Source organism: Silene latifolia, chromosome X (assembly GCF_048544455.1).
Source record: "Silene latifolia isolate original U9 population chromosome X, ASM4854445v1, whole genome shotgun sequence".
Taxonomy (NCBI): domain Eukaryota; kingdom Viridiplantae; phylum Streptophyta; class Magnoliopsida; order Caryophyllales; family Caryophyllaceae; genus Silene; species Silene latifolia.
Window position 1 is genome coordinate 101,825,626 of NC_133537.1, and position 26,158 is coordinate 101,851,783.

At 39.8% G+C, this 26,158-nt stretch overlaps 2 protein-coding genes across 3 annotated transcripts; one reads left to right on the forward strand and one right to left on the reverse strand.

Annotated features, from left to right (window-relative positions):
• Positions 1 to 6,197: 6,197 nt before the first annotated feature.
• LOC141623491 (putative carboxylesterase 6) lies at positions 6,198 to 7,705 on the forward strand. The gene has a single exon (XM_074439592.1). It carries the CDS (start codon positions 6,492 to 6,494, stop codon positions 7,503 to 7,505), a length of 1,014 nt encoding a protein of 337 aa, XP_074295693.1. The 5' UTR covers positions 6,198 to 6,491; the 3' UTR covers positions 7,506 to 7,705.
• Positions 7,706 to 9,297: 1,592 nt separating this feature from the next.
• LOC141623492 (uncharacterized) lies at positions 9,298 to 25,137 on the reverse strand. Of its 2 annotated transcripts, XM_074439593.1 has the most exons (13): positions 25,010 to 25,137; positions 24,117 to 24,534; positions 20,736 to 20,982; positions 19,054 to 19,166; positions 16,816 to 16,895; positions 16,323 to 16,464; positions 16,152 to 16,232; positions 15,788 to 15,892; positions 15,260 to 15,442; positions 14,937 to 15,029; positions 10,133 to 10,272; positions 9,966 to 10,032; positions 9,298 to 9,656 (listed from the first exon to the last, which is right to left on the reverse strand). In XM_074439593.1, the coding sequence occupies exons 2-13, from the start codon at positions 24,507 to 24,509 to the stop codon at positions 9,540 to 9,542; spliced, it is 1,761 nt and encodes a 586-aa protein (XP_074295694.1). In that variant the 5' UTR covers positions 24,510 to 24,534; positions 25,010 to 25,137; the 3' UTR covers positions 9,298 to 9,539. The 2 variants fall into 2 exon arrangements, with proteins under 2 accessions (XP_074295694.1, XP_074295695.1); XM_074439594.1 differs by lacking the exons at positions 9,966 to 10,032; positions 10,133 to 10,272.
• Positions 25,138 to 26,158: the final 1,021 nt, after the last annotated feature.

Genomic DNA, 26,158 nt, shown 5'->3' on the forward strand with positions numbered 1-26,158 from the left:
GTCAAAAGTTACGAGTTTGGTTAACGGTTCCTGTGAAACAACAACTCGTTCCGAGTCCAAGGTGTATTTAGAACTCGTCACTGATTATTTCATCCAATTACGATCCATTAGTACTAACTCAAATGCAACACAACTATCTCATCCGAACATTGCACATATTACTCCATTCCATATCAAACATTTTACAAAATAATTCGACTATGACTTGCTTCAACTCACATGAACATATATATAATAGCGCATTATTCTACTCTCACTTACGCATATTCAAATTCAATCGTTCAACATGTGATTACACTACATTAAGCATTCCATTTGGCAATATAGCTAACACTTACTACTAATGTTTGCTCAAAGTTTTAACATATCACAACAATCCGACAACCACAAGATAACTCACATACTATGCCTATTCACACGAGTACGGAACAACATTCATCCACTAAATTCCACAGCATTACATGTCAATTAATACTAACTAAAGTGCATGTGAAGATTCACAACCCATTATCACCGTCACATTATTAGATACTCGTATGCAACTATCAACATATCCACTACTCCCATCATATACACACACACACTTCCAACGATTCACAACACTTACACGATCTATCACTACTACTTGCACGCACCAGACATTACCACAGACTCGATCACACTATATCTATTCTATACACCACACACAACTATATGCACATAATTCTCGACTCAATATCCCCATACGAAGTGGCTGGCTTAAGTATATTGGGGCCAGGATTTTGAAATGAAGGCGCTTTCTCACCCAAAATCAAACAACTATCGGGGCTCCCAATATACATACACCAAGTTCATTTTATTAGACTCATTACATTCATTAGGGTCATTAGTTACAGGTTCCAAAATCGTCTCTCTGATACCACTTTGTAACACCCCCATCTAACAAGGAGCCTTAACAAGACCTTCCCCAGCAGATAAGGGCGTTACCATTTCGGTTGCCCGAGGAACAGTAATAATCAAATGTCGATAAAAGAACAATTATGTTTATTTACAAGTGATTAACCAATAAGGAAAGATACAACTCGTGACAACTACCAACTACGTGACACTATCTCTTCCATGACTCGTCGTAGACTCGTCCCTCCAAGCACCCAGCTACGATCCAGATATCAATCTGCTAAGACCGACTGTTCACCATAGTGGATCACGGCAGACACAACACAAGAAGAAAACACAACACTACGCAAGGTCAGTAACTGAAGGAACACACAAAACCAGACACAGCAAACATATGCACATCACCCTCTCCAATCACCCACACTCCTCTGACTGCCCGAAGGTCCGGTCCTGCCAGATTACCAATCGCAACCAGTAATCCATGCCACCAGTGGGGGACCGCAGTCATACCCACCAAATCCCCGCTCATCTATTCCGAGCGATAATATATGTTCCTTAATGTGCACATCCCCTCCTGTGGCGGGTTCCACAAAGGGCGAATCAAGGGTGTGAAGCCACTCCCGCAAGTGACTCCACTCAGCCGAGGACACGCCTCGCGAACCAGAGACAAACAAACAACAACCAATAATAATCAATCCACACTACCAATCATAACACCAAATACAATCAAGCACTACAATCGACATACTAGACAACCAACAGTACTGAGTAGGAGAACCTACCTCTAGCAAACCACAGCGATTCCGCACACGACCATAAGACGACAAGCAACCACCATAACCACCTATAACAAACAGTATGACTATCTATTACTACTGCTACAATCACAAACGAAACCAAGGAAGACGATGATGATGATGACAACATACCTACACATAGCATTCCGGCGACAAGACCGCTACCCGACTCATGCTTCCCATCCCCATGGTGTCTTCACTCTCAAAAGCTCCAAAAGGATGAATATAGGTGAAAGGATAGAGGTATGACGGCATCTAAGTTTAGGAGAAAAGGAAATGAAATTATTTGGGTTTCACGATATCACGATTTATATTTCCCCGCTGAACTCCCGTTACTCGATCGAATATGTAACTTACTCGATCGAGTGGCCTCTACTCGATCGAGTGACTAAGCTACTCGATCGAGTAGCTTCCGCTAGATCGAGTCACCAGAACTCAAAAGGGTTACTACGTCACAAGGTTAACTCGTAAGGTTTCCGAAGGTCTAGACAGGTGTCTAAGGTCAGTCAACGACGGTCAATGGGTCCCTAAAAGGACGGTTATTACAGGACCAACCACCACACTTGGATAATAAGGCAATCCAAGATACGGGCGGATCTAAGGTTGCTCGAAAATCGCCTCTGAAAAGGGGAAATGACCCATCTCAGTTACCGGATATTGTTGAAGAGGAGGATGAAATTGATGAAAATGAGAAAGAAGGGGACGACAGTGAACACTCTGAAGAAGATGGCGAAAATCCGTCACATGCATCCGAGAAAACTGTCTCCGGGGAACGTTCTCTTGAAAAGAGAACTACAAATATTGAAAAAGAAATGAAACCGGTTGAATAACCGGTGGAATTCGAAGAAAAGGAGGAGGAACCACCTGAGAAGGAACCACCAAAGAAAAAGGGAAAAATGAAATCGGCTACTGCAAAGGGGGAGTTTTTATCTCCTAAGGATGCTGTCAATCTGTCAGGAAAATGGGATCCGGTCATTGTAAAAAAACAGATTGACGATAACACTTTGCTCACTCCTCAAATTAAAAAGGTTTGTGGGCAGTTGATCTTTAAGGAGGCCCTTCACACCCCACGGGTTTATCCGTCTTCATGGCTCACATCCGACGCCGCCTTCTCGGGTTTTGAGGAAGCCGTTGTGGCTCAAGGATGGGAGGACCTTGTTCAAATGGAGGAACCCGTCTTTGCAAGTGAATTGATTCAATTCTTTGTCACGGTTCATGTTCTATCTAGCCTGAAAACCTTGACTGCTAAGATTAATGGTAAGTCCTTCTCCCTTTCTCAAGTTCAATTGGCCCAAATCCTCAACATTGACCATCAAGGGTACGATCTTACCCCTGCCGGAAAAACTTGGCCCGTTCTTGAGTACGTCTCTCCCTCTGTCATTACCAAAAACGTCACCCCTTATACCCCAAATGTCAACCCGTTAACCCAAATGAACTCCCCGCCCTACCCAAAATACTCTTCAACCTGCTTTGTCGCACAATTTATCCGTCCAATGATCGTGCGAAATTAACAGTTGCTCAACATTACCTAATTTACCACTTAATGACCCACCGCAAAATCAATCTCCCTAGCCTTATGTTTAAACGAATTGCTATGATCGAATCCAAAATCCAAGACCCTAACTATACCACACCAATTCGCCTACCATATGCGATGTGGATTTCGGTGATTCTTCGCTCCAAAGGGCTGCTTGTGAAAGGTAGTGTGGGCTCTCAAGGGATGTTTGATACCATGTTAATTGGGAATTTGGGTAAAATGTTTCTAAAAACTAATAAAAGGCCGATTGGAAATTGTCAAATCCAAAAAGGGTAAGGAAGTTGAAGGTAAGTCCTCAACCAAAGGAGGGGCTGTGACGGGAGTTGTGGATAACTCCGCGGTACTTGACACCCTGGCTAGTCTTACGTAGGATGTGGCTTCTAAAGAGGATAAGGAGGATGTGGCTTGTCTTCCGGGTTTGAAAGCGGATATGGAGTTTATCAAGACTACTCTTGATTTCCTCAAAAGAGAAGTGGCCATCATATCTTCCTTGCTTCAAGAGAAACCCGACATTGGTGATGAGGATAATGTCGATGCCTCGGATGATGATAATGATGACTTGGATGGCATCCAAGATTCGACTCACTAGACCCGTCCCCTCTCCCAAAAATCTGCCTAATTTTTTTGCTTCCCCTCTCCTCAAAGGAGAAGTGGCCATCATATCTAATTTGGTGGTGTACTAATTAAACTTTGAAATAGCCGTACTGAACTTGTTGTTTAAACGTTTGTTTGAACCTTGTTAAATGTTGACGTTGTCATTTTGTCGCATATTTGGTTGTCTTTTATGTGACATAATATACATGTTTACTCTATGTCCGGGATTAGCCTCTTATCGGTTTGATGATGTCGAGAGGGGGAAAAGGGAAATTCATGTTCTTATTACTTGCTCATTAATTAATCTCTTGTTTTGTGGTAGCCTAAGTATGATAGTAATCTTGCTCTAGGATTTGTTTTGTCTCATAAGTTTAACTTACTACTTCTACCTTCATGATATTTTTTGGACTAACCATTTGAGGGGATTGGGAACATTCATTTTATGAGGCTTGTCATCATCGAAGGGGGAATTTGTTGAAACATATTTGTTGATGATGACATGCTTATTTTAATTGTGTTTCAAAGTGTTCCATTTCAGGATTAAGTCAACTTCCCCAATCAAGAATTAATCAATGTTCAAGGTCAAGAATGTTGATGAAGCTACCCAAGAATTGTGTTGTAATAGAGTCACTTTTGTAAGGGTAAGAGAGTATGGTACTGAGGCAACAGTAAGCAAGACTGTTTGTTGTTCAGTGACGGTCTGCTTATTGAGGCAACAGTAAGCAAGACTGTTGCTTTAGCTCGTGTCACTTGAAGAAAGTCTTTGGTTTTAAAAATACTCAAACCTTCAATTACAAACTTCTATTTTTGAAATGTTCATTTCTGATAAATGAATTTTATGAAAGGTTTTTTTATTAAGAAAAGAATATTCCAATGGTATCTTTTAAAAGGTTTTTTTCTCAATTTGACAATTCTTTTTATCATAGATTTTGGAAAGAAGAATTTGTTTCTTTCCAAAATTGTTCTTCTAAAAATGTCTTCACTTGGTTGTCAACCTTGCTTTAACTGATTTACAAAACCTTTTAAGATAATAACAAAGCTTCTTTTCTTCTTTCATCTTTGGAAGAATGCTCCCTTTTATGCAAACTTGAAAAAGTCAAAAATATTTGTTTTCTATCAAATGTCTTGACCTCAAAACCCTAGTTTATTTCTCTATAAAAGGAGCACTCCTCTCCTACATTTCTAAAGACTTTTTCTGAGAATTTCAAAGTGTTTTGCAAAATTGTTTTTTAAAGAACTCAAGGCATTTCTTTCATTTGCAAAATCTTTCCAAGTCTTCAAGTGACAACAGTCTTCACTACTGTTGCCTTAAGTATCATATTCTCTTACCTAGAATCGTTTGATCAATAAGTTGTCTTTATCAATTCTTCATGAATTAGTTTGAGAAAACTTGATCGTGTAAACATTCTAAGGTAGAGTGTCGAGTTCTTAGACGGAGTAGTCGTTGAACTCTTGTCGCAACCGGAGTAGGTTGTTGGTCCTTTTTATTGTAAGGGTTTTAAGTAGTTGGAGTAGATCACTTAACTAATCAATAAAAGGAAGATTGGACGTAGGCCTTTAGAGCGTTGGCCGAACCAATTCAAAAACAGTGTTTTGATCTCTCGTTACTTTTAATTCCGCTGCATTTATTTCACTCGTATTTCATTTGCGTTTTCCTTTAACAATGGTCCTGAATACTGTTGCTTGTGGTCTGTAGCCTTAACCTCTTTTGCTAAGACAAACAAGCAACAGTCAGAACAACCGTTGCCTTTCATTTCAGCAATCTTCTTCAACAACGTGATACACTTCTAACTACTCGATTTATTTAATGTATGCATTTGTTAATCAACTTACTTTAAAACAATAAAGATTGAGTTGAAATTTTTTAAATAGTACCTAATTTATCCTCTTCCCCTCTTAGATATTTGGAATCCTAAACTCTTCGGACTCTTAATCGTTAAGGAAACCATAAAGTGAAGAATGAAGATTTGTGCTGATTTTTTTTATTTTATTTCCAATAGCTAAGCTTTCATTGAACATGTGAATAAAAGACGAGTTCCTGTAACGCTCAACTAACGTGTGAAGTGTTTGGGTGTGTATCACGTTGATAAGATATTTTAATACACTATAATTTAATGCGAAAACACAAAGCAAGCAGATTGACCTATTACGTCCACCTCACTGTCCCACTTTCACGCTACTTAGTTGGATAATGGATATGCACCTACTTGGCTACTTTACACCGCGCGAATTCTTGTTTCAGACGAGCCATTTTCGTCTTAATTAATCAAATAGAATTTTAAATCGTTTTTTTTTTTTTTTTTTTGGTACATATTTTAAATCGTTTTATGGTCAAATGTAAGTTATTAACCATAATATTATGGTGGCTTTTTTTTTCAAAAATGGTCACATTTGACTTTAAAGTGAATCTCAAAACCCTATTATATTATTTCGGGCAAAAATGACTCGTCTGACTTGCTCAGAAAAGTTTTTATATATAGATACGCACCCTTTTATCCTCATAAGTCACAATACACTTCTCATCCACGAATGCTAATCAAAATTTCACCCTAATTAATCAACAAACTTCCCATCATTAAGTTTCTTATTATTATTATTTTTTTTAATACTATATCATTATCATTATCGTTATCACTATTCCCATACTTGAAAACAATCTCACAATCAAAATATCAAGAGAGAAAACAATGTTTGTCATTGCCATACCAGTTAATCGAGACTTGGGCCTTGAAAATCGATCCAAATCCAACTACGGTAAAGGTTTGGTTATGGAAGAGATTAAAGATGTCATCAAGGTGCACAAAAATGGACGCGTTGAGCGTTCGTCGTCTACAATTGAATCCGTCACTCCTTTTTTGCCTCCAAATCTCGATGTCACGGCTAGGGATGTTTATATTGACAGGCCAACAAATGTTTGGGCACGTACATACGTTCCAAAACGTGACGAGGACTATAAATTCCCGTTACTAGTGTATTTCCATGGAGGCGGCTTTTGTGTTGGCTCTACTTCATGGAAATGCTACCATGAATTTCTAGGAAATTTATCATCCAAGGCACGGTGTGTCATCGTGTCGGTTAATTACCGTTTAGCCCCTGAGAATCGACTCCCAGCAGCTTATGAAGACGGGATTAAGGCCCTGATGTGGGTTAAGCAACAAGAAAACGGTCCATCTAGTGAATATTGGACAAAATATTGCGAGTTTTCTAGCATATTCCTAGGCGGGGATAGCGCCGGTGCCAATATCGCATATAATGTAGCCTTAAAACTCGAAATGACTAGCCCAATTAACATCAAGGGTATTATTATGGCACAACCCTTTTTCGGGGGCGAAAAGAGGACTAATTCGGAGAAAAGCGTATCAAAATCGAGTAAATCAACACTAAATATGACCGCATCAGACACGTACTGGCGACTAGCCTTACCCGTAGGCGCAAACCGAGACCACCCGTGGTGCAACCCGGCAAACGAAGGCGTCCAGATGTTGGAGAATACGAGGGTGATGGTATGTGTAGCAGAGGAGGATGTGGTAAGAGATAGGAATACGGAGTTTTGTTCAGCATTGGGCAAGGCAAATAATCAAGTGAAAAGGATAAATTATGAAGGAGTGGGGCATGGTTTTCAGATTGTGGATAAGTCTCAGGTCTCACAAATGAGGAAGCATCAAATGATGGATGATATAGTCAACTTTATTAATGCATAGTTGTATGTTGTTTAGCAGGAAATGAGTTCAAGTTTAGTGTAAGAAAATAAAACAAATGCTCTCGTTTCGATGCATTAGTATAGCGTATATGATTAATAGCATAGTATGTTGTCTTGTTTCCGTCTCAATCGTTTATTTACATTTTATATTCATTGTAAGCGGTTTTATAATTTATAATCAAAGGTAAACTTTATATGTCAGCAAGCTCTTTTCGAAAAGCATTGTAGCGTCATGTACCTTCTCTATCCTTCTCATTTTTAATCACAAGTCACTTCCCTAGTGGTGGTCAAATTAGTCGAGTCGGGAGATAGGGGGAGATTCTAGATTGAAAGTGGGTAGAACTAGAGTGAAGTCTGAAAGGGAAGAGAGAAGAAGAAGATTGATGAAGATACTGATATAGCTTCAGAGGGAAGTCGTGTGGGTAACGACTAATCGAAGAAGAGAGATCACGAATGTGGTAGGCGAGGGAGTAGAGACTATATAGACATGGTAGATTGGTAGGTAAAAGGGAGAAAAGACTCTAAAGGCGTAAGGTAGTGGACGGAGATAGGAGAGGGAATGAGGTGTTTTAAAGTAGTTTATTATGGAAATTTGTTTCATAAAAACTGAAAATCATTGATGTAGACCAAACATGTATCGATTGAACAAAGTGTGTGGGATTTAGTAAACGAGCGTGCGGTATTTAGCAATTGCGTACCGGACTTGCTAAATCCTGAATACCATATTACTCAATCCCGCACACTTTTCCCCTTTATTCCAAATATACCCCTCCCATTTCTCATCCCAATCAAAAGAAAAACAAGATGGAAAAAAACCTCAAAAAAAAACAATCAGTAACATAACCCTCCCCAACACAGCCACCACTAGACAACCCCTCCTCTACCACTCTCCCAACGTCGACCACCATTCCCCGGCCCCCTCCCAGCACTGACCACATCCCACCACAACGACCACCCAATTCCCGTCGTCCCGCGCTTAACACACGACAACATCACACAAACTACTCCGGCATGTTCAACGACGTTCCACAACTACCACGAATCAGGTCGCCCACCGTGCACTCGACCACCCTACTCCGGCCAGTAGGACCCCACAATCACGACTTCAAGAACACTACATCAATATTAATCCATTAATCTAAACCCTAATGGTAAAATAAATTAATTTTTAAAAAAACATTAATTACATCAATTAAAAGACGGTATTAATAAAATTAATGATAAAACGGAGAAATTACGTTGATATGTGCGAATTACGATTCATAATTGTCGAATTTTTAATGAATTGGTTAGGTTAATGAGAGAGAAGGGAGATAACTTTTTTTAGGTCTTTTTTATGAGGAAGGGTAGTTTGGGAATATTAGGGCAAAGTGTGCGGGATTTAGTAAACCTGTGAAATTTAGCAATTATCCATCTTTTCTATTCCATGAAATTATCCATCAATTACCATACAAAATCCTTGCTAACTTCTTTAGTAGCCTAAAAAGAATAGCAAGGGGACATATTAGCGAATTGGTCGAGCACAGGGCTTTTGAATCAAGAGTTGGGGAATCACACCTGGTAAGAGATTATTACTTATTAGGTCATCCGCAAATGTAAGATGATTCATTCTTACCCTTAAAAGAGTACGCACAGAATGAGAAATCTTTCTCGACAAGTCGGCTCAAAAATCCTCAAAAATCTAAAAAGGTTTCCTCAAAAATCCTCAAAAACCTACTATATTAGCGTCCAATTAAGAGGGACAAGGTAATAATCGATACAGTATGGAGCATTAAGAAATACGCATGTTTAAGTACATTCAAAAATTCTACTGCAATTGAACTAAAAGTGATCATACTCAATGTTAGTTTCAATCGTAAAGCACGACAATACCTTAAACAAGAAAGCGGTTCATCTGAATGCTATAAAATACTACAACGCCTCCCTGCAAGTGATACATGAATAGCAAGTTGCCAACACACAGCAATGTAAACCCGAGAAAGCAACGTTAAAGGTTTCTTAAATATCGGTGTGGTGGGCCTACCTCCATAAGTAGCTAAGACATCATCACATTATCAATTGATTGGAGGGCTTGGTTCGCGAAAAAACGAACATCAACATCAGGATCCTCACCTAGCTCGACTAAACAAGGACGGATAGTTTTCTCCACCACCTGCATCGCATTAACAAGCTCGTGTAAATTCATATTAAACAATATAATACATATATATTATCTAAAGAGAACATCAACAAAGTACAGCGTCATCAATAGTACAGCGTCATCAATTCTGTTCTATGTATGCAAAAATATTAGGTAGTTCAGCTGAAACAGTCCTACAAGGGTGTGTGTTCGAAAGGCAGCTCAGCGGGTAATGCCTTTCAAGGTGTGAGTTCAAAAGTCAAAACCTATCCCAATAACGGTCTTTCGACTCCATGTACACCTGAGAAAAAAAAAAAAATTAATGGTGTATATATTACTTACAGTCTGATCAACAATGGGTATAATTGACTGAAGAACCTTGGCAACATTGAACTTGATGTTGGGAACCCTAAAACCAAGTTTTCATTGAATATGTCAGACACGATAGCAGCTGTGGAATTTTCAGAGCATTCACTAGCGATGGAGATAGTATTCCTACTAAGCAATACCTGTCCTTTGAGGCATTCACGAGAACCGGCAACAGTTTTGAGCATGTAATTTCTGAACCCAAGACGGGAGCAAGTAGAGAAATTGCATGCAAGATGGTCATTCGGTACAGATAATGTGGATTATTCATCATCTCTAATACCTGTGTCAATTATGATAAGGACCTTACTTCTCAGTCTCCAACTTTAATGATGCGTAACTCAAAAAAAACTAATGAAAAAAGACAAAAGGGTAAGCAGATTAAATATCATGGCCAAACATGGAGATGTCCTCAGAAAAAGCTTAAAGAAATCATGATGTGAGCTTCACGGTGAATTATCATCTACTTCCCTCACTGAGAGATGAGTGCCACGCTTCGCTATCATGTCATTTGGGCTAAATTATGCATTTTTTAGGTGTTATTATTTGGTCATTAAAAGTACCGGTCATTTTGAGTCAAGTAATCATGGAGTCATTTGGGTCTTAGTCAGGCCGTCTCTAGCCATGTTTAGATTTTTACCATTTATTATGCATATAAACTTATCTCTAACTTCACATTAGCCATTTGGAGTCAATTTGGGTGATGCTGGATTAGGGCATTATTGGGCAGCATGGTCTCAAATCTGGTCATTTAGACAGGGCCCAACAATGGAACGAATTAATTCGCGTTTTGGACCATTTCCGTCTTTTCCAGTTTAATCCGGGTCATTTTGGTCTGTCTACGAAAAAATTCTCACCTGTAGAGTAAGCGAGGCTCAATAAGCAACATTGCCCTTGCAATCTTGCATGAAAAAAAGACCCTTTTTTTGTGAATGACACTTGACAATTTTTTGTCGAGAATTACATCTACTTTATACATCTTAGCAAATCAAATTTCATTAAGAAATTTCTGAACTTGGCTCAAGTGACATAGTGTGACGATCCGCACACTTGAACCCTTAGATTTATTTATGCTTATGTAATTTCATTTTCCTTGTACATTTGTAGTAAGTATTTTCTTAGTAGTTTTAGAATAGGTTTCCATAAATAGGTATATCGCTATTCTGAACTAAACTTGTAAATTCAATGTCTCCTGCTACCCGGACGTAATAATCAAATTTCCCTCTTTAGGGAGTACTAGTGAATGAAAATCTACTTCCTACCTTGTGCCTTCGTATTGCTTGTTGTTGCTTTGTTGTGAACGACTCTTAGCCTTCACTTTACTAACAAGCCGTGTTTGTGGGATCGACACTAGGATCCCGACTCACACCCCGAGACCCGAGTATCGTGCTAGTGGGCGATCCCTCACTAGTACGAAGACCCTTGTCGCTTGCATCTTGCCTTGAGACGGGCAAGGGTGCGCGCCACGGTCCGGCAAAAGTAGCGGACCGTGACATTTGGTATCAGAGCCCGGTCTTCGGACGGGTTTCTGCAAGCCGCATTTGTTCATCGAGATCGAGAAAATGGGCGAAACAATCGAGGACCGAGTGGATGCTTTAATGGACACAATCGACGTCAAGCTTCCCAAACTCGAGAGCATCGTTATGCGGATGGCTGCGAGCCTCGAGGAGTTGCAGAAGACGGTTTGTGACCTTGAGACGAAGGTGGACGGGATGAACACCCGCATCGAAGCGATCAGTGGTGCGATCCCCGATGATCGGGAGGAAGAGATCAATCATCTGCATCGAAAGGTTGAGATGCTAGAGAACACGTGTGCCACGCTCGTGAAAGCGGTGGCCAATGACGGGAAATCTGTGGGGAGCCATAAGGTGAAGGCACCTCCACCTCGTGCCTACGATGGGGCGAGGGATTCGAAAGCGGTCGATAACTTTATCTTCGATATGGAGCAATACTTCCGAGTAAGTGGGCTCGACGAAGACGCGGAAGTTGTCACGGCAAGCATGTATCTAGTCGACGATGCCAAGATGTGGTGGAGGGCTAGGTACAAGGAAATCGATGCGGGCACGATTACGGTGACATCGTGGGCCGACTTCAAGAGGATCTTGAAGGATCACTTCTACCCCGAGAACACGGAGTTTGTTGCTCGGAAGAAGTTGAAGGAAATCAAGCACACCAAATCAATCCGGGAATATGTGAGGGAATTCTCAGTGTGCATGCTCGAGATTAGCGAAATGTCCGAGACGGATAGGACATTCGAGTTCATTGACGGGTTGAAGAGGTGGGCACAACAAGAGGTCATGAGGCAGAATCCCAAAACTCTGTCTTCGGCCATATCAGCTGCGGAACGCCTGCTCGACTTTCACGGGGAGCGAGAGGCACCAAGAGTGGTGGCACCAACGGGGAATACTGGTGCGTCAGAGAGTGGGTACAATGGACAAATGCCACAAAACAGCGCCATTTCGGTTGGGAACGGTCGGTTCCGCTCGCAAGGAAGTCAAGCCCAATCGGCGAGCACTACAAACTCGCCCTCAAGCTCGTCTTCGAAGGTGGGAAACTCTACTGCTTCCACAACGAAGAGACCGTTCGCGTGTTTTGTGTGCAAAGGTCCTCATAAGATGGCTGATTGTCCGAACCAAGCGGAGTTCAATGCCATGTTCAAGAAGATGCCGAAAGGGGCTCAAGAACGTCTTGATGGGGCGTTGGCCGACTATCACCAAGAGTGTAACGAAGACTCGAGTGATGGTGAAGACCAACCACGGATGGGCTCACTTCAAAGGATTAGCGCGATGGGGAAGTACGAAGATTCCTCCGCCAAGAAATCCAACGGGCTCATGTACGTGGACTTGATGGTGAATGGGAAGAAAGCACGAGCCTTGATCGACTCGGGCGCCTCCCACAACTTTGTTACGAAAGAGGAAGTCGATCGGTTGGGGCTAGTTCTGCGGGATGCTAACGGTTGCCTAAAGCGGTCAATGGGAAAGTGAGACGCGTCCGAGGAGTAGCTAAGAAGGTCGCGGTCCAAGTGGGTGAGTGGGCAGGGGAGCTCGACTTCACCACCGTTCATTTGGATGACTTCACGTTAGTACTCGGGATGCGAGTTCTTTCGAAAGCATTGGTGGTATTGAAACCGAGTGACGGATCGATGCTACTAATGGGGTCTATCGTAGTAAAGACGGTAGACAGCGACGAAGACAAGGGGCAAGATCGAATTTCGGCTATGAGGGTGATACCGACGCCGAAACAAGGGGTGCGACCTTGGAGAATGCCTAAAGGTTCGGTGGAGCCGAGGGCGAACAAGACCCAGGCTAACTACGATGCTAAGTGGCACAGGGGACGAAAGAAGAGTCTACCCCTCACCGAGGAGTAGACAATGAGGCCGAGATGCCCAAAGAAGTAGGTCTCGTACCATCGGGGGCCGCGTCGATGTCTTTGAATCGACGTCCTGGTTTGCGGGTCGGTCGAGCCAGGAGATAAGGCCTCGTACCATCGGGGCCGCGTCGATGTCTTTGAATCGACGTCCTGGTTTGCGGGTCGGTCGACCCAAGAGAGAAGGCCTCGTACCATCAGGGGCCGCGCCGAAATCGATTCGGCGTCCTGGAGATCTCATATTCCCTCGTATGCAGTCTTTGAAGTGACGAGAGACAAGATGAAGGTCCGTTGGGGCCGTGACTTGAAGGAATCCCGAGAGAGGACTTTTCAAGCTGCGGCAAAGTGGACTTTCCAGAGAGACAAGGAGCACGTGGTGGACTTGGAGAACATGATGTTCGGCAGCTTCTATGTCAAGGAACTCCAGCCTATCCTTGAAGGGACGAAGAGGCCAGTCATTGTTTGGGACGAAGCGCACATTCAAGCGAGTTGTACAAGCCAATCCCCAACACTTTGCGTGGACGATCGGAGCTCACCGAGGATGTCTCATGAAGCACCATTCAAGATTTTTGAGTTGCGAGGGCGGCAACAGATTAGGGGGGAGAGTGTGACGATCCGCACACTTGAACCCTTAGATTTATTTATGCTTATGTAATTTCATTTTCCTTGTACATTTGTAGTAAGTATTTTCTTAGTAGTTTTAGAATAGGTTTCCATAAATAGGTATATCGCTATTCTGAACTAAACTTGTAAATTCAATGTCTCCTGCTACCAGGATGTAATAATCAAATTTCCCTCTTTAGGGAGTACTAGTGAATGAAAATCTACTTCCTACCTTGTGCCTTCGTATTGCTTGTTGTTGCTTTGTTGTGAACGACTCTTAGCCTTCACTTTACTAACAAGCCGTGTTTGTGGGATCGACACTAGGATCCCGACTCACACCCCGAGACCCGAGTATCGTGCTAGTGGGCGATCCCTCACTAGTACGAAGACCCTTGTCGCTTGCATCTTGCCTTGAGACGGGCAAAGGTGCGCGCCACGGTCCGGCAAAAGTAGCGGACCGTCACGGTCCGGCAAAAGTAGCGGACCGTGACACATAGCATACTGAAGCAAAACCATATGTAAAAGCTATGTTGCTCGGACTCTTAAATAATCAATATTATATCCTATTCCCCTCACTCGAATGCCCATTGGGCTTGAAGAGTGGTTAGTGCACACTCCCCCATACCATGTGCCGAAAGTCCACTTTGTGAGATATTGGAGGCTGCCAGATACCATGATAGATGAACCATCTCAACCAAAACCTTAAGGTGATGGTTGAGGGCCAACTAATATATTTTATCCTATTAGACACTCAACACTCGGACAGTCGGACATGGGTAGGGAACTCGGACATTTCATTTTAGACCAAAAACATGAATTTTTTTATAAAATAGCCTAAACGAGCATGGACATACACCATGTCGGTACCGAGTCTGAGCAGCATCGTCTAAAAGTTGCACTATGTACATATTTAACTTCTGCTTCCTTTCAACGTAGCAGGAAACAAATAAAGTCAAAGGTCAATATCATAGAGCCAACCTGAGGAACTATGTGCTGCATGGCCCACTCTGGACCAAACTCCTCTGCCAATCGCTTCACATTATTAGCAGCAGCATCACGGATAGAGTAAACCTACATCAAACACATTGATCAGCTATTGATCAAGTATACAAGAGTTAAGAGAGGCAGATTTCAATAGCCTTGTTTAAAAAAAAAAGCTCCAATATATTAATCAATAATCCCAACGGAGTTTATGCTCCCTCCTCAGCATAAGGGAAAGGAACAATTCTAACTTGCAAAAATTAAAGGCTTTAACTATTGAAATTTGAGAGACATTAAACTACATAATCTAATTTATGTACCTTATCCTGTAACCATTGCATGCACAGTGCACCAAGTTTATCGTCAAAAAATCCAACACCTAGTTGGCTTCCAAGCAGTGGAATGTACTCTATTATTGCAAGACGCACTCTCCAATGTCTATCCTCAGCAAGCTCCACAATGGCAGGCAAGAGGGATTGAGAAAGCAGATCAATGCCAATAACCTGCAAGAATCACCACATGACTGAGCAATATAAAAAAAACTACATCACAAGGTCGTTCTAAGGAAGAGTAGGACCACATCCAAAGAGCACATGATGCAGCTGGCAAGAATCCTCCGCAAAACAGGATAAATTTGTGCTACTAAGAAAGCATAGTTTTACAGGAGAAAAACATAGCAACAGAAAACATGTCTATCCCCACCAAGCAAAATCTAGCAACTAAAAAAATCAAGGAAGAGCAAATTACTCTTGAGGAAGTACAACCTCAAATCAGCAGAATGGAAAAGCAAGAATGCACAAAGAGCCAAGGCATAAATGAAGGAGTAGCACAAGGACACTAAGACAAACCTGATTAACTTGATCAAGTTTGCTGATTATATTAAGGCGAACATCAGGAAACTCGTCCTTGAGGAGGGAAAGAAAAATCGGAAGGAGTTGCTCGATTGTAGCATCCTGTATTAAAACCCAAAAAAGTCTCATCATGGAAGGGAAAAATCTGTACACATAAACTGGCAAAATTATAATAAAAAAACTAAATGGAAAAGGAACAACATATACCACCATATGAAACCCTTTTTGACAAAAAGAAGGTACAACATAGAAGTCTAGACTGACAAATTACTAAAGCGGACTTAGCGGAGAATATTAGACAAGTCCAACCTACACCCATTAATTGTCATGACTCATGAGCACACAATTCCCATAATTTTACCTTTCCTAAAATAGGAGCCATTCCCATGATCACGGATGCCAACGCGGAGCGAACATGCTGAGAAGAGTCAGAGGATAAGTCCTGCACCATACCAGTATTAGACGTGATTGAAAGGATGAGTTAGATCCACGTAATAACTCCCAAGAGAAGTTTGAGTTAAACAAGGGTTACCTTCACACAAGGCAGAATATGTTGGATTGCCAGCTCTGGACTCAAAATTCGACAAAACTTAGTAACTTTACCAGCAGCTGCAATACGTACTTCAGCTTCATTATCTCTAAGCAATCGCACATATGCAGGAACTAGATCCGCCCTACAATAAAAAGAAATCAAAGCAAGATTAAGAACTGCTCCCAAGTTTCCCTCCAGAGAAATGCTCACAAGATTTTTATTTGCAGATGTCATTTAGGTAAAAATGTCAGTTAGGTAAAGTCATTGACGGTGGTACTCAAGACATGGGTTAAGAAAATGTCAGCATCGAGATTTCCTTTATAGGCTCCTTTCACAAGAGAGGAAAAAAAAAGGAGTGGTTCAAAAGAGAATGTAAGCAGATCTGGAAAGAAACAATGAACGACCAAGTTAGTTTAAATCAGCTATCATGTAAGGTCTTTTAAAAAATAACTTTCAAAGAAGAAAATCAGAGCAGCTAGAATCCAACATTTACCTAGTAGGATCAGGACCAACTGCCTCACAGAGCTCATACAACTGGTTGGCAACCATATACCGCACACGCCATGACTTGTCCTACTCATATTCCAAAAACAGGAAATTAGTAACCATCAAATCTGAGAAAAAACAAAATATCAACATGCACATGTTATCTTGAAGATGGTATTCAATAACAACAACATCAGAGCCTTAATCCCAAAATGATTTGGGGTCGGCTGACATGAATCATCCTTTAGAACCGTCCATGGGTGAACGCACTTCAAAATGCGAAAAAAAGAGCGAAACATAATACAAAGTCAAGGTAAACTTATAGGTTTTAAAATCGAATTCCGGATGTCTTTTATAAAAACTTCAAATTTAAATCGATAATAAAGATTAAAACGATTTTGAAAACCGAAGTAGAATTTAAGGATCCGGAATACCTTAAAAGTAAACTAAGTAAAATATATAAGAAAGTGGTTGGTAAAAAGGTGTAACAAATGAGAGAAGAACAAATAAATTTTTTTAAAAATTAAATAAAAACACTAAATCTGTCAAATAACATCAAATACTAAAAATCCACATGTATCATTTCCCTCCATTGTGTCCTCTCCGTCACCATACTCTCCTCAAGCCCCAGAAATCTCATATCGTGCTCTATCACTCTCAACCATGTCTGTCTCGGTCTCACTCTACCCCTAGGGACTTCTCCAGCTCTCCAGCCTCCTAACTCCTCCTAACTCCTAACTGGTGCGTCCATAGGTCTCCTTCTCACATGGTCAAACCATCTTAGTCAATTTTCAATCATCTTGATCTCTATTGGCCCCACTTTTACCTTTTCCCTAATCACCTCATTCCTTAATCGATCTTTCCTTGTATGGCCGCACATCCACCCCAACATACGCATCTCCGCCACACTCATCTTTTGAATGTGACAATGTTTCACGGCCCAACACTCGGAACCGTAAAGTAAGGCAGGCCTAATTGTCGTGCGATAAAATTTTCCCTTTAATCCTTGGGGCATATCTTTATCGCATAAAAACCCTGAAGCACTCTTCCATTTCAACCATCCCGCTTTAATTCTGTGAGCCACATCTCCGTCTAACTCCTCATCTTTTTGAATAATAGATCCTAGATATCTGAAGAAATCTGGCCCCTCGACAACATTCCCATCGAAAATAATACTCTCTGCCCCTGTCGATCTCGACCCCACCACGTCAGTGGTGAACTGACACCTCAAATACTTGGTCTTACTCCTGCTCAGCCTAAACCCACGAGTCTCTAAAGTATGCCTCCACAATTCCAACTTTTTCTCCACCCCCTCTTTCGTCTCATCAATCAACACAATATCATCAGCAAACATCATACACCAAGGGATGTCGTCCTGAATATCTCTTGTCAACTCATCCATAACTATAGCAAAGAGAAAAGGACTAAGTGCGGAACCTTGATGCACCCCGATGGTAATGGGAAATTCTTCCGTTCTCCCAACATTAGTGCGAACACTTGCACTAGCCCCCTCATACATGTCCTTTATGAGGTCAATATATTTTCGAGAGACACACTTTCTCGCCAAAGTACTTCTCTAGGTACCCTATCATATGCCTTTTCCAAGTCAATAAAAACCATATGCAAGTCTTTCTTCTTGTCCCGATGGTGTTCCATCAACTGTCTCATGATAAAAATCACATCCATAGTCGATCTCCAAAGCATAAATCCAAATTGGTTATCCGAGATGTCCACACCTTTCCTAAGCCTTTGCTCGATTATCCGATCCCATCACAAATCACCACAAGTGTGATAGTCCTAGTAGTAGGTTCATGCAAATGAGTTCAGGAGTATGCTAAAATGCTCTGATTTATATAATTGACACAAAGACGAAAAACATATGCGTGTTAAAAGAGTAACTGCTTTAGATGTAACACATAATATTGCTTTGCAAGTACAATAGAACCCTTAAGCTAAAATTTTCTTAGACAAAACTGCATGTTACTGACAGCAAGGGAGAGTCTTGTTGATAGCATCGTCTATGATATATAAATAAATAAAACACAATAATTAAAAAAAAATCCAAAACATCGGGTGTGAACAATGAAATTTCAAGAATATACCAATTAAAGAGCGGTGAAACAGAACCACAGAGTAACAAAGGACATAACTCTCTTGAAGCACAGAAAAAAAACCATGACTAATAAGCTGAGAGAAATTAACAAAGGATGTAACTTGTTAGAACAAAATAGGAAAATTCATTTACCTGAGAGAAATTAACAATAACAGGAAGTACATGTGCAACACAATCCTGTGGCTCCAACAGTTTCCCAAGGGCAGCACAACCCTCAACAGCTAATAACCTCACAGAGTCCTGATCTAGAAATAAGAATTATTTTCAAAGACTCAATAAGACTTGGAAACATATAAATTTATATTTGACATAAAAAAGAACCAAATTAAAACAGGCCAATTCCCTGCTGCCCCTTCCACAAACACACAGAAATGGGGAAGGGAGAAGATTAATTATTTAAAAGTCACTAGTCGGAGGGGATACAAGAGAGTTAGGTAAAAAGATGTCTCCAAACACTAAAACACCCCTCTCCACCTACCAAGCAAGTTAAGTAAAAGTTCCTACAAAAAAATCTCGAGATGACATTTTTTCCTCTGTGGCACCTCTTGACTTCAGATATACTAGAGCCTCAAATGAACGAATTTCTGAGCTTCCAGTGTCGGCCTCAAATCCTGATCAAACCTTTCCTTCGACATGCACCAACAATACGAAATTCCACAAGACCAAAGATGAGGGTTATCATCCTCTATTCTAATTTACAAGCGACAATTTCATGCTTACAGTACTAAGTGAATCCAATTAATTCTAGCAATATAAGTTTCACAGAAGGGTGTTCGTCACTTCGTCTAATTCCCCACAAAAAGCAAATCAAGAGTGCTCTATGTAATGCCTTTTCAAGTTGTGAGCATGACTATCTAATATTAGCTTCATATTATATGACGTGAAGTGTTAACGGAGAAAGAGTAGGAGACTTACTTCTGTTTTCTTAGTCTTGAATACCCAAAATACTCCTTTAGGTGAAAAAAAATTACCATGTACTAGCCTTTGATGTTAATTTGGTTTCAGAAAAAGATGATTGAATTTCAGACTTAAACCATTAAGGAAGAAGATGAAAAGATCATGAGGCAAGACTCAAGAGTGTTACTTGGCCGAACTTATAAAAAATACGAAGAAAAGGAGACCTCTTTTACAACTGTGTGAAAGAGAAAGAGAAGGTGAAAAGTGTGGTGTAAATTTAGGACAATAAAGTCTACTCACCTGCCCAACCAGGCAGCCGTATAGCCACACATTTACAACTTCCTTTACTATTCTAATTGTACTTTTCCCCCAACAAACTCAAGTTTTACAGCTTTCTTATATCTTCTAGAATTTTTCATTTTCTCTACCTTGTTTATTTTATAATCAATTGGCAAATAAGATTGAATTCATAAGTATAGATTATTTAAGTTAACTTTCCATGGTTTATCAAAATATTATTTTAAAAATTAATCCTCAAAAACATGAAGTGTATTAACGTCACGAATTCGCAAATTATGTTTACTGTAATCTACCAGCATAACCAATTCACCATCGAGAATGAATCAAGAATTCCAATCAGGAAGTCGAATTCAGCGCATTTTGAAGAATCTAGTAGCCCTGGTTGTATAAACCCCATGCCCCAAGAAAAGGTCCGTGGACCAAAACGCCAACAACTAACAAGTTGCCTCTAAAGGATAGGGGATAAAATTGGAAAAAGGGATGAACACAAACTTTGTCTCATTGCTATAATCATCCTTTTAATTCTACAAAGCAAACAAAAATATCTAGGGAGTTCATTACACCGACATAAAGAAAAAACCACAAGGGACTGAAAAGAAGCAGTAAAAAATTGTTACCATCTTGTGTCAAGTCTTCAAACATTCCCATCACATCAGTCTTCAGATGATTAGGCTCAACAGTTGCAGCAAACTTCCCTAAATTTGTGGCAGCAGATCGTCTCACCATTGGCATGTCATCTTGACACAATTGGTTATAAATTGATCTCAGCTCTGTCTTCAAAGCGTCTGGCGCACTTGGATAAGCAATGTGGAAAAGCCCACACGAAGATACTCGAGCAGTAAACCATTCCCCAGCTGACAATCTCTGCAGACAATGGCACTTACTTCATAAGGAATAAAAAATAACTAATGAGAAATGGAAACTAACCATTCACAAAGCCAAAAGATTGTACATAATGTATGCAAGTCAGATTTGAACAAAATTGACAAACAGGTAATACAACTACAGCCCTAGTTAATGTATATCAGCTCCTAGCTTCAAATTTTATTGGGTTCATTTTGTATCATAGTTAATAATAAATATTAGCCCCTTGCCCCAAGGGCTCCCGCAAAAAAGCGGTGTAAGAGTGGGTCGGTTGTTCACAGTCTTACTCTCATGTTAAGACAACAAAAGGATTCTTTTATACCATGATGTGCAATTTTCATTGCCAGATATTCGGAAAAAGTTTTAAGTTTCTTTAATTTAGGAGAGGCCTACTGTAGGATGGATAGAGGATTTCTTATTTGAGGTCTGGTGGGATTAAAATTAACTTATCACCAAAAAACAAATAAAATTGTTCCCATCCTACCAAATATCTGTTGCTCAATCTAATAAAGTGGGTCAAAGAGTTAAACGAATGAAATAGCAATCAGATAGACTTGCAAGCCATTGGATGTGTTGTCCGCTTCCAGAACCAAAATCGTTACAAACAAGACCAGCAAAAGTACTGCAAACATCCTTACATATTACATCTGAAAATAAAAATAAAAATACAACAACAACAACAACATCAGAGCCTTAATCCCAAAATGATTTGGGGTCGGCTGACATGAATCATCCTTTCGAACCGTCCATGGGTGAACGCACGCCTCAAAATGCGAATAAAAAGGGAAGATGAAAAACAAAAAGGAAGAACGAAAATGTAATGGAAAGTCAAGGTAAACTTAGGGGTTTTAAAATCGAATCCCGGATTTCTTTTATAAAAACTTAAAATTTAAATTGAGAGAAAAGATATAAACGATTTTAAAAACCGAAATAGAATTAAGGATCCGGAATGCCTTAAAAGTAAACCAAGTAAAATCTATAAAAAAGTGGTTGGTAAAAAAAGTGTAATAAAGGAAGAATAAATAATTTAATTTCTTTAAATTAAATAAAAACACTAAATATGTCAAAAAAAACATCAAATACTAAAAATCCACATGTATCATTTCCCTCCTTTGTGCCCTCTCCGTCACCATACTCTCCTCAAGCCCCAGAAATCTCATATCGTGCTCTATCACTCTCAACCATGTCTGTCTCGGTCTTCCTCTACCTTTAGGGACCTTTTCTGTTCTCCAAGTCTCCAGCCTCCTAACTGGTGCGTCCATAGGTCTCCTTCTCACATGGCCAAACCATCTTAGTCGGTTTTCCATCATCTTGTCCTTTACTGGCCCCACTTTTACCTTTTCCCTAATCACCTCATTCCTTAACCGATCTTTCCTTGTATGTCCGCACATCCAGCTCAACATGCGCATCTCCGCCACACTCATCTTTTGAATGTGACAATGTTTCACGGCCCAACACTCGGAACCGTAAAGTAAGGTAGGCCTAATTGCCGTGCGATAAAATTTTCCCTTTAATCTTTGGGGCATATCTTTATCGCAAAGAAACCCTGAAGCACTCTTCCATTTCAACCATCCCGCTTTAATTCTGTGAGCCACATCTCCGTCTAACTCCCCATCTTTTTGAATAATAGATCCTAGATATCTGAAGAAATCCGACCCCTCAACAACATTCCAATCGAAAATAAAAATACCAGAAAGAAAAGTTTTAGATCTAATGTTGCAGCTAAAGGTAGAGGTATTGTGTGAGGGCGGCTTGTCAGAGAGCTATCCACTTCAAATGTTCCTCCAAAGACGACTATTCTGCCATCATCACTACTCACTGCCTTCAAACATCAGAGTGGCACCTAACTCAAGGAGTTGGTGAGGGATTAAAAAGTTCGCAAACCTTCCTAGCCCCTAAATCTTTCCTATTCAAGGCTTGCTTCCAATGGAGGTAATTATTAAGGGAGTAATAGAGCAAAAAGGAACTAGAAACTGGAAGATAAAAATGAGTAAAATAGTCTAACAGTTGCTCCATTAGAGGGTGCAAAGTTACCTACCTCTCCTCCAAGTAATGTATTACTTCCAAATGGAGGGAATAATTCCTCCCCAACCTCTTATTTCCACCCTCCACAACCACCACTAACCACCAATCACCTCTTATTTCTTCTTGTTTAAAGGTCTATTACTCCAGTAATAATTACCTCCATTCCAAGCGAGCCCTTGAGGATTTTGAAATGTCTTAACAGAGGAAAAATGGATCCCTCTATTATAGCGAGCCCTTAAGGATTTTGATATGTTAAGGGAGGGAAAATGGATCCCTCCATTTCCTCCAGCATTATTGCAAATAAAAAAAATAAAAAATAAATAAAAAATAAAAAAAAAAGAGTTTGTATCCCTCCTTTTCCCTCCTCTACCTTCGCCACCAATTCCTTCTATCCAAGCCAACCCTAAGGCCTTCTTTGGATAGCAAAATAGAAGGGAGCGGAAGGGGAGGAGGGGAGGAGGGGAGGGAAGGGAAGGGAGAATGGAGGAGATGATTTTCCCTCCAAATATTTCCTTTGATGGAGGGGAAATAATTTGGCTTGGAGGAATGAAATGGAGGGATCGGATTTCCCTCCCCTCCAAATCCTCCACCTCCATTTTGCTAATCAAACAAAGGATTCCTCATCCCTCCAAATCCCTCAACTCCCCTCCCTTTTTCTCCAAATCCACCAATCCAAACACACCTTAAAGGATTCAGTGCCTAAATATCCAACGCAATTAAGTAGTAATTAAAACACCTACAAAAAGCAAATTTGTTTTTCTTTTTAAAGTCGCAAGCTTAATAGGTCCTATATGGGCTGGAACTAAGCGGCCAACCCCAATCAGAGCTCACTATGGCAGTGAATAACCCATAGTGAGCAGAAATGGCAAAAGTCAGTGGTGTATCCTATTCAGAAATCGTAATTAATCATCAGCATAGTCCTCCAATGATTGCATAACACCCCAATACAGAGGCATGTTCTCAGCCCAAGTAGCGAAGTCAAATTTCACCCAGTTACATGTTTTGCAACAATCAACATTGTGGGAACTATCGTCTATGAACTTCTGCATGTCTAACACATTGAACATAGCAACTTATAGATATATAATAGTGAATAAGAAACAACAAACCTTCACTAGAGGGATAAAATAATCAACCAAATCAGTCTCCTTCATCTGTGATCCAATCCTGCACAACGACTCAACTGCTTTGTCCCTAACACACGTTTCTTCGACAGTGCAAAGGGTTTCAAGGGGTGGAAGCAAAACATGGGCATGCTCAACACCCCCGACATAAGTTAGAAATACACCCAACTCCTCGGCCATTGCAAGTAGAACCTCATCATCATCATCATTGTTCTCACTCAAAAACGGGATCAACTCCTTCCGCGTTCTCTCTTCTCCAAGAGCACGGGCAATCGTAGATAATCTTCTAATAGAATTTAACCGCAGCTGTATATCATCATTCTTTAGCTCATCTATCAACACCGCGATAGGATACAACGGCTCGTCCATCATAGACATTGTATCTCAAAAGCGTCTTCAAATACTGAACAAGTACATACATAAATCAAACCACAACATAGAATATCTTGTAGCAGAAATTTATACATAACCCAGAAAGCAGATTCAAAAATAAAAAATACCCAAATTAACTTGCAACAGAACACTTAATAAAAATTAATCAAATACCCAAAAGGGGGATCTGAAGAAAGCCCTAAAATTCAACTCTAGCTCATTAACATATAAATATATAATTCAGAATTCAATTAACAAAAAATTAACATGAACTGCCCCAGAAAAGGAAAAAAAAAAAAGGGTAAAAGAGCTCGAATTACGAAGCTAAATCATCCAATATTAAAAAATTATAGCAATTTGATAGCCATCATTAGAACTTGAAATGAGGGATGAATCAATGGAGGACAAAAATGTCGAGTTTATAATTCAATATTTTGGTCAATTGGGGTTCAAAATGTTGCAAAGATATGAAAAAAATCAAAGAGGGAAGAGAGAAAGAGATTAACCGGTGTAAAGAAATTAGGAATTATTGCCGGAAGGCGCGATCTTTGCTATGTTCGTTGGATCCCAAAAGCCTGTGTGTCACCACAATTATGAGATCGATTTTTTTGATATTTTCAGGGGCGAGAGCGATTTTTTGTTTAACCCAAAATCACAATAGTAGTTTATCTATCTCGTTATTCCTTTTTTTTTTTTCTTCAATTCTAATGGTTTGGCAATTAGGCCTTGTTTTTTTGACTTTTCTTTACTTAATTTAAGTTAACTTCAGCAAAAATAAGTTAATTTCAGCAAAAATAAGTTAAGCAAAAATAAATAAAATTAAGTTCAGTAAAAATAAGTTAAGTTAAGTTCAGCAAAAATAAGTTCAGAAAAGTTCAGTAAAATTAAGTTCAGAAAAGATAAGTTAAGTTAACTATAAAACTCATACCGTTTTATAGTATTGACGAGTTTTGAAAAAGTTACGATTTTCACAAATTCTCCTGTATGGCCGTCTCATGTGCGACCTTTTTTTTTAAACAGTGACCAATCGCATAAGATAATTACTATTTACCAAAAAGTAGTCACTATTAACCAAAAAGTGGTCACATACATTTTGCAAAAATACATGGGATAAGACCGTTCGTTACATAGGATAATTCTCATACGACTTTTATTAAAATCGAAGCAAAAAAACAAAACATTAATTATTTACTCTAAACATTATACTTTATAAAAAAATCAAAAAAAAAAATTGCCTACTGTCTCATTGAATATTCCAAAGTCCCACCCAACTCTCACTTTACTCTTTCTCCTCACAAATTGTCCCAGAATAAAAAACATAAATTATCCCAGAATTACTAGTTTTAGACCCGTGCATAAAAATGCACGTGTTGTTTTTAAAATATCATGGTGATTTTTTTTTGGATTTTTAATATTTTATTTTTATCGATATAAGTATTTGTTATGTATTACTATGGTTATTTTTATCAATCAGTATAATTATTACGATATTTTTTTTTTCAATCTTTAAAATTTTCATTTCAGTAATTTTTTTGAGAAATCTTTTAGACCTATATTTGTTATGTTGATTAATTTCTTAGTTATTAAATTTAGTTAGTTAATGATGCATTAAGAATTAGTGAAGTCAGAAATTAACTGATCAAAATTTATGTAAG